This window comes from Camelus dromedarius, chromosome X, assembly GCF_036321535.1.
Source record: "Camelus dromedarius isolate mCamDro1 chromosome X, mCamDro1.pat, whole genome shotgun sequence".
In the NCBI taxonomy this organism is placed as follows: Eukaryota; Metazoa; Chordata; class Mammalia; order Artiodactyla; family Camelidae; genus Camelus; species Camelus dromedarius.
Window position 1 is genome coordinate 18,908,890 of NC_087472.1, and position 8,709 is coordinate 18,917,598.

An 8,709-nucleotide genomic window follows, 5' to 3' on the forward strand; every position below is an offset into this window, starting at 1 on the left:
AGGTAAAATATAGGGAGCTTACAAAAGAGCAAAGGAGAAAAAACACCCATTTTATTTTACTAAGAACTATAGAAGAAAATTCTGACTTTGTAGTACTGCCTACAAGTTTAGAGGCACAAATATGGAGTGAGATTTATTTATTAATTTTTTTGCCCTTGTTCATTTACCTGCTTTTGACTTTCAACCATAATGGGCACAGACCTTATGTCATTCAGACTTAGGCAGGCTTAGTGTTTAGGATTCTAGTACATAGGAAATGTAATGTGGAGTCTCTTTAATCTCTTTCAGTAAGTCACTTCAGGTCTGCTGATGCTTTTTGTGCGTTTTGAATTGATGCTTTGAAGCTGAGTATTGGGGCAAAGGATGTTTGGACTTGGTGCCCGGCGTGATTGATATTCACGACACGGCACGGGGCAGCACCACTTACTGCAGACAGCCCATCATTTATTAAATAAAGGTAGAGATACATGTCCTAGTATTCAAAAGTTGAAACTTGGGTGACTTTGCATTGAATAGAATCATAAACCATTAAAAAGATATGGAAAACCAAGGCAGCACAGTTTGTTTAAAGTCGATCTAAAGTCTGTGGTTTAAAACGGGGTTTGCAAACTGCAGCCCTTCACCTGTTTTTGTATGGCCTGCAAGCCAAGAATGAATTTTACATTTTCAGATGGTTGGAAGAAAGTCAAAAGACTATTTTTGTGACATGTGACAGTTGTACAACATTCAGATTTTTGTATCTGTAGGTAGGGTTTATTGGAGCCCAGCCAGGCGCATTCATTTATGCATTCATTGCCTATGCCGAGTAGCTATGAGAGACCGTGTGGTCTGGCACGCCAGCAGTATTTACTGTTTACTGTCTCTTCACTGAAAGGATGTGCTGACCTCTGGTTTAAAAGAATGTGTAAAAAAGGTGGAAGGAAAGAAATAATATAACCAGAAGTAGATATAAGTGTTACACAGTTCTTCAAGAAAAGTGTTAAATGAAGGGTGAGTGAAGGGGAGCCCGAAAGAGGGAGGTTTGGGAGGTCTGGTGGTGACTGTGGTGATTGTGATGGGAGCATGAGAGCTGCCTTGTAATATCTGGAAGGTTGTCACACAGAAGAGGAAATCAGCTTGTTCAGTCTGACTACAAAAACAAAAGTTAGACCTAGAAACGGTTTTTGGAAACTATAAGGTAGCACATTGTAGCTTTTTGCATGAGGGAGCATTTTTAACTTGTCCACAGGTGGAGTAGACAGCCTTGGGAGGTAGTGAGTACCCCATCATTGGAAAAATTCAGACAGGCTGGACAACTAATTAGCAAGGACCTAGTAGAAGGGATTCAGCATCAACTTCAGTGATTTTTAAAGGTCCCTTCCAATCCTGAGCATCTGTAATTTTATGAACTCCCACTATTGAGAATCTGTATCAGGGGAAGATTTCAGAGTACAAAATACATCTCTGATTACGTGACTCCTCCTGCTCAAGAATTGTCAGTGAGATCCTTTTGTCAACTGAAATAAGTAAACTTGCTTAGTTCTTCGTTTTTCGCTTCTAGGTTCTTTGTACTTTGAAACTTAGTCTTATCCGTCACTCTGACCCTGCACATCATTTCCCAAGTTGGTTTCTACCAAACATTGTTCCAGGATTTGTAAATAAACAATACGCAGAACAAGGTTTTGTGTTTGAATAGATTTGGGAAATGCTGATACTGACTCCTGCCCTTGACACTTCCAATTTACCTTCGAGTGCTGAAAGCTCTGAGAAGTCCTGCCATGAAGAAGTTTGTTTAACCTTTTTCAGATCTAGCATTTCCTACACATGTGTGAACACAAAGTCCTTTTTTCCCCCTTTGGCCACAGCTGTTAATGCTGCGGAGCAGTTTTCCATGTGTCATTTTCCTGCTCTTTCTGTTATCTTCATTGTTTTTGCATCACCTCTCTTCCTCTTGTGTGCTACTTTTCTCCCTCCAATTTCCTTTCTAAATCGAGCATGGGGAAATCACGAGAGAAAGAGATAATTAGGCTACAGAACAGTTTAAGACTGTATGAACCACTCCCTGTAACCCGAGGAAAATAGGACGATAAAAAGGTACAAGAATCTAGGGGAATATGTATGTGAAAGGAGAAAACTACGGGGGATAAAAATGCTTTTGACATCATGAAATTTCTTATAGTCGTTTTACAGTCACTTAGTTATTCAAAAAGTGAATCACTGTTTTATTGGTAATCTGGCCTTCCTCCTTGTAATTTCTGGGTTTTGCCAGTGTTCTGTTTATGATACCATCTGTTTAGTTAGGCAGTCTTTTAAGTGTGTGAATGAAAGTTGGGATTGGTGTCTCTGGAGAAAGTGGCATTGCCTCTGCTAGGAAGGTGACATCTATGCTCACCCATTCCTTGGTGCCTTTCTCTAGAGAGTTCGATTATTTTTCTGTCTGGAGTAGTTAGTGACAGGTTAAAAGGAATGAAGGTAAGAACTTATTATACAGTCTATTTATAATCATTTTCAGATATTCCACTTCCCTGCATGAGATCATCTCAAAAGTATTAGTTTTTTTCTGAACCACCCATATGAACCATGAATATGTATCTAAAGATATCTACAGTCACAGGCAACTATTACTTATTGAGAATAATAATAGCCAGAGGGTATAGCTTAATGACTTAAGAATCAGCTTCACATAAAGACTCTATCTATTCTCCCTAGAAACCAACAATCAAATCTCATCAGGGCCAACTTAGCCCTTTCTATAATAGATAAATTGAATAACATGCTGTTTAATTTGTATGTGTGTTCTTGAATGAAGCTCTGAAGTGTGTTTGGTCTGCATGTTAAAGATACTACTATTGTTTTGGTAAGTAAGGAAAATTCCAGTGTTATTTTTCCTAAATTATTTAACCTTGTGTAATTGAGGATGCATAAGAAACGTGAATGTACCAGTGTTTTGTTATGTTATTTTTAATAGTTAAACAATAATTTGTTATTGAAGAATTTTTTTCTGGCTAGACTGTCTTTGGTTTTCTGCCTCCTTTTTTGGGCTTGAATTTTACATAGTAGAAAGTGCTTGGATAGTTGGTAACCTTTCTGTATGCCATTTTCTGGCTTTTATTTAGAAAGATAAAACAATTTAAAAAACATTTGCCATTTCTTAAAAATGTTACAAATGGCCCAATACCTAAATGTTCATTGCAGAAAATCTGGAAAATACATGCTGGTATAATGAAGAAAATAAAAATTATCATTGGTCCTACTTTCAGAAATAGCTGCTGTTGACCACTAGTAACTCTCTATATAATGAGTCCCCTCTCAGCTCTTTCTGTGTATGTATGTGTATAGTAAGATGTGTCTGTGTATTCCATTTCCAAATTACCAAAAATTTAGTTCCCAGTATTTCTTTGCTAAAAACAACACTGCTCTACTGTTTTGTAAATCTCTTATTTCCCTACATGAAGCATCTAGGAGTGGAATTGTAAGATCAAAGGTTATGGGATGTTTAAGATGCTTCATTGATATTCCCAAACTACTCTCTAGAAAGATAGTGTATTAGTCCGCTTGGGCTGCTGTAACAAAATACTGCAGATGGGGTGGTTTAAACAGAAATTTCTCACAGTTTTGGAGACTGGAAGTCCAGGATCAGGTCACCCTCAGGGTTGGTTTCTGATGAGGCCCTTCCTCCCTGGCTTGTAGATGGTGTCTTCTTGCTGTGTCCTCACATGACCCTTTCTGTCAAGTGTAGAGTGAGACATCTCTGGATGTCTCCTACTCTTCTTATAAGAATTCCAGGCCTGTTGGATTGGGCACCCACCCTTATGACTTCATTTAGCCTTCCTCACCTCCTTAAAGGCCCTCTCTTAAAACACAGTCACATTGTGGGGGTGTTAAGGCTTCAACCTACAGATTTGGGGAAGACACAATTTTTTAACAGGTAGTAACATTGGCTCACATCATCAGTGAATGAGAGTTCCCATTTTACCATCTCACTACCGGCACTGGATACACACCCACACATGCACCCCCCCAAATGCGTGCACGTGTCATTGCTCATCTGATGAAGTTATCTTTCGTTTACTTTGCATTTCTTTGATCGTTAGTTTGAGTGAAAAAAATTTTTAGTAGTTGGATATTTTAATTTTTTATGAGTTTTCTATTCCTGTACTTTGACTGTTTTTTTGGTTGGGTACTACCAATAAGCCTACATTTTTATTTGAACGTTTAGGTATTTTATATTTTATCAGATATTTTTGCTTACACAGAAAAGAAACCATATTTTAAGATGTTCTCTAGCCTTTGATATTAAACTGTTATTTACCTTTAAAATACAGCGAGGTATACAGGGTTAATATACATGAGCATCCATACTAATGAATCTTATGTTTAATGCTCACTATGTGTTCATAAAAACTGTTTATAGTTTGTATACATTGACTTGCTGGCAGTGAAATATAGGTAGTGGCAAGGTTAATGTGGAATCTTTTCAGCTATTGTTTGCTGTTAATTAACAAATGCAGCAGTGTTTCCTGATACATGCTCCTCAGAACTCTGATCTCACAAGACGTCCTTTGAGAAAGGAGTTCTGTTGGTTGAGTAGCTTTGGGAATTGCTTGCTTCCTAAATCTCCCACCCTAGTGCTCATGAGGAACTTAAAGGCTCTGAGAAGCCCTGTAGTAAAGAAATCTGTTTGACTTTTGTAAACTGAGTACTTCCAAACATACTTTCACAGTAGGACATCCCCTTATTTTTTTGTTTATGTGATTTTTGTTAACTTTTTATTTCAAAATACTTACAGATTCATGGAAATTGTAAAGAAATGTACAGGGAGGACCCATGCACCCTTCACCAAGTTTTCCCAGATGGTAGCATCTTCCATAAATCCAGTGCAATGTCACAACCAGGAAATGGACATTAGTACAATCCACAGAGCTCATGCAGATTTCATGGGTTACGGATGCACTCATGTATGCATGTGTGTGTAGTTCAGTGCAATTTTATCACGTATAGATACGTGTAACTAGCACTGCCACAAGACTCCCTTGTGCTAGCTCTTTATAGTCACACCCACTCTCCCCCTATCCATAGCCCCTGGCAACCACTGGTATGTTCTGCATTTCTAAACTTTGGTAGTTTCAAGAATGCTCTATAAATGGAACAATGTGGTATATAACCTATTGAAGTTGGCTCTTTTCACTCAGCATCATTCCACTGAGATTCCTCCAGGTTGTTGTGTTTACCAATAGGTCTGTCCTTTTTATTGCTAAGTAGTATTTCATGGTATGGATGTGCCACAATTTGTTTATCCATTCACCCACTGAATGACATTTATCTACTCCCCATATTTTTGGTGGAATACCCCATATGAATATTGTTCTGAAGAATACCAACTTTAAAAATTCTGTATCACAGAAATGATACAATTAAAGAATTACCAATTTTTAAAGATTGTACCTGGATTGCAGAAATTAAAAGTCTTTTATTATTTGGTTTAGGAATTCCAGAGACGCTGTAATACTCTGATTTCATTGATTGAGAAAGAAAATATGGAAATTGAGGAAAGAGAGAGAGCAGAAAAGAAGAAACGGGCAACTAAAACTCCAATGGTAAAATTTTCAGCATTTTCCTAACTTTTAGGTAGATCCCATTTTTTTACATAATTAAAATGCCTATATTATGTTTAATGCCATAGTGATATCTATTATAAAAACTGGTTTTATGAAGTGCCGATTTGTTTTTGACAGAGAAAGAATTACACTACAACCACGTTTCCTATTTGTAGAACGTATGGTTAGGAACTCCCTAGTAACAGGGTTCAGTATTTAAAGAAATTCCTCGTGACTTTTAAACAGAAGTAAAATGCAAGTAAAATCCTTTGAATTGAGACTAGAGTTGTCATGAGGAGTAGGAGAGGGCCGAGGTGGGTTGGGAGGGGCTGAGATTGAAACTGGGAGTTTTGATTTGACCAAATAAATTTTCTGATCTTTGTGGAACTATGAGCGCAAAGAAGAACTTTGAGGAGATAGCAAAGCTTTACTTGGTTTACTTGGTAATTAGTTAACCTGTGAATAATAAGATGACTTGATTTTAATTCAGTCAGGTTACCTTGTATAGTTACAATTTCAAATACTCTTTAATAGATACATTATTTGAGTGTGGTTAAGTAAACGACCATATTTCATCAAGTCTAAGATGCCTTCCATTGTAAGACACGGCATTATTTTATGTACCACTAAGATAAACTGCTGCCAAGTGACTATGGTTTGTCATCAATTATAGGATTCATCCCGACTTCAGAGATGCTAAAGTGGGAGAGAAATGTGCATCATAGAATATATGAAATATGGCATTTTAACATCTATCATAAGATTTTACAAAATAAGACACTCATAAATAAGTTTGCCCAGAAAACTTTAAGTATTAAGTAGCTCTTTAAGATAAGCGTACATTTATAGTACCATGTGTAAGTAGAAACTTGATGACTATTTTTGATGGGTATTTTATGTCTTTTCTTAAAAAGAAACATCTTTGAAGGTTATTTTACATTGGGTTATATAGTTTGTTGGGCTATATAGAACATTAACTGTGAGTATAACATTTAAGTGAATATTCATGTTAAAATTTTTTTTTAATGCATTTACATCCTAGATTTAACATTGTTGGGCCATTTAAAAATGTGCATATTGGAGCAGAACATTAAATCTGTTTCCATTTTAGTCACAGAAAAGAAAAGCAGAGTCAGCTACTGAGAGCTCTGGAAAGAAGGATGTCAAGAAGGTGAAATCCTAAAGCCTAGAAATAAAGTTTTAAATGGGAAACTGCTATTTTCTTGTTCCCATCTTCAAATGCTAATTGCCAGTTCCAGTGTATTCATGGTACTCTAAGAAAAATCTCTTTGGTTTTGATTTCTTGCATATTTTATATATTTTACAATGCTTTCTACCTGAAATGTGTAGCTTTATATTTTATGCATTCTAGTATTTTTGTGTACTGTATTTTGTGCATTTCATGTCTTCATCAAAATCCTCTCAGTCCTTGTTCTTTTGAAGCTTGTGCTGAGGTTTTAGCTTTTCTATGTTTTATATGCCGCTGCTTTGAAAGAGAACCTAGATTCTATAGCTGTATTATTGTTGTTTCATACTTTAAATTTATATGGCTGTGGAAAAATGAATTAAAATGATTTGAGGAGAAAGACTTTTTCACTTCTTTGTTGCTTTCTTTTCTATTGAGTATGGGCTTGTACGTGTTACTGCATACTGTGATTAGCATAATAATTGTTTCTTTGAGGTCATCTAAATATTTTTTCCTAAAGGAATAAAGGGTGAGAACAGAAAAATATTAAAAAAAAAAAAACTAATATTTGATACTGTGCTTGCTGTCAGTATGCATTACATTTAAATTATTCTCTAAATATTCAAGTGGGAAAATATAATAAAGAAACGTCTATAAGAAATTTAATTATTTCCTGTTTTTTGTGCAGCAGAAAATAGTTGTGTTTACTGAATTGTATTGCTCACAACTATGTATTTGGTTGAAAGTTAAAGCTTGGCTTGCTGACTTGGGCCTGCTCTTCTGTCCCATAAAGCCAGTTCAGAGGAGTCTGGGTCTAACATGTAGATCTACTAACAAGTGAGTTAAGAGTATGAAATAAGCACTATGCTTGCAGAAGAGTGGGGGGTCTTCTATAGGAGTACAAGTATGCTCGGATAACAGACAGTCAAAGTGATCAGAGGTTTTGCACACCAAGAGTTTCTTTCCTTCCGACACAGGTCCTGCCCGCACAGGTCAGAGGGCCGTGAGAGTGGGAAGGGACCTGCCCCACACAGTCACTCGAGGCTCCAGGCTGCCCGAGGCTCCCCTGTTTTGTAGCTGTACCATCTGGAACACGTGGCTACTCGGCTGCCGCTGTAGGAGAAAAAAGAGGCTGGAAAATCTCCTGTAGGCTCTTTATTGCCTCAGCCCAGAAGTGACACGTCACATCCATTTATATCCATTGTCCAAAACTAGTCACATGGTCCTGTGTATGTGCAAGAGGCTGGCAAACGTAGGGGAACCAATGGAATGTTTTACATTACTGCCTCTGCCCCAGGGGTTGTCATCTCAGGAAAGAACCTGGGTCTGTCACATGAAACTGTTAGTGTGCAATTAATCAGGGTCAAGGTCAGGTTATAAGGGAACATGGAAAATGGATCAGAATCTAGTGTGAAACACATAGCAGATAAGCAAAGCTGGGAATGCAGGACAGTGGTGTTAATTATCAAAACAAAGGTGGACCATTAGAGTTGCCCTCTCCCCCTGCCAAGATCTTTTGCATTTCCTGTCAGGCTCTGTTTAGTGTACTACTGGCAAACCTTGGTAACCCTGAGTGCCAGTCAGCATCTTTCACATCCTCATTCTCATTTGGGTTCTGCATATAGGAATAGATCTTCTAGAATGACAATCCTCTGTCTGCTGGACTCTTTCAAGTCTTCATTCATTGTCCAGATTTCATGTTTCTTACTGCTACCCTTCTGATTGGATTCCTTTGACTGTTTCCACAATTAGGACTTATACTCTGTTGGAAGTTGACGTGAAATTGGGGTACTATTAAGCAATGAGTTTATGATGATGTTAGGTCAAGGGACCCAGAGATATCCAAATCTGTCCTTGGTGTATCAGCCATTTCTGTAAGGTCTACAAAGGAGGCAAAGGTAAGCAAAGTAACACTTCACTGGCTGGTGCTTTGGCTTCAAACTTCAA

General features: G+C 37.4%; 1 protein-coding gene across 8 annotated transcripts in view; it reads left to right on the plus strand.

The window, feature by feature from the left end:
• The window catches only part of SMARCA1 (SWI/SNF related, matrix associated, actin dependent regulator of chromatin, subfamily a, member 1), a 65,409-nt gene extending 57,986 nt beyond the window's left edge, over positions 1–7,423 (plus strand). For 3 of the 8 annotated variants that reach the window (XM_064482737.1, XM_031445738.2, XM_031445744.2), the window contains 2 exons: positions 5,466–5,576; positions 6,688–7,423. In XM_064482737.1, the coding sequence (XP_064338807.1) occupies positions 5,466–5,576; positions 6,688–6,759 (183 nt within the window). In that variant the 3' untranslated portion in view covers positions 6,760–7,423. The other 5 variants (XM_031445741.2, XM_064482738.1, XM_031445742.2 and 2 more) reach the window with 4 other exon arrangements.
• Positions 7,424–8,709: the final 1,286 nt, after the last annotated feature.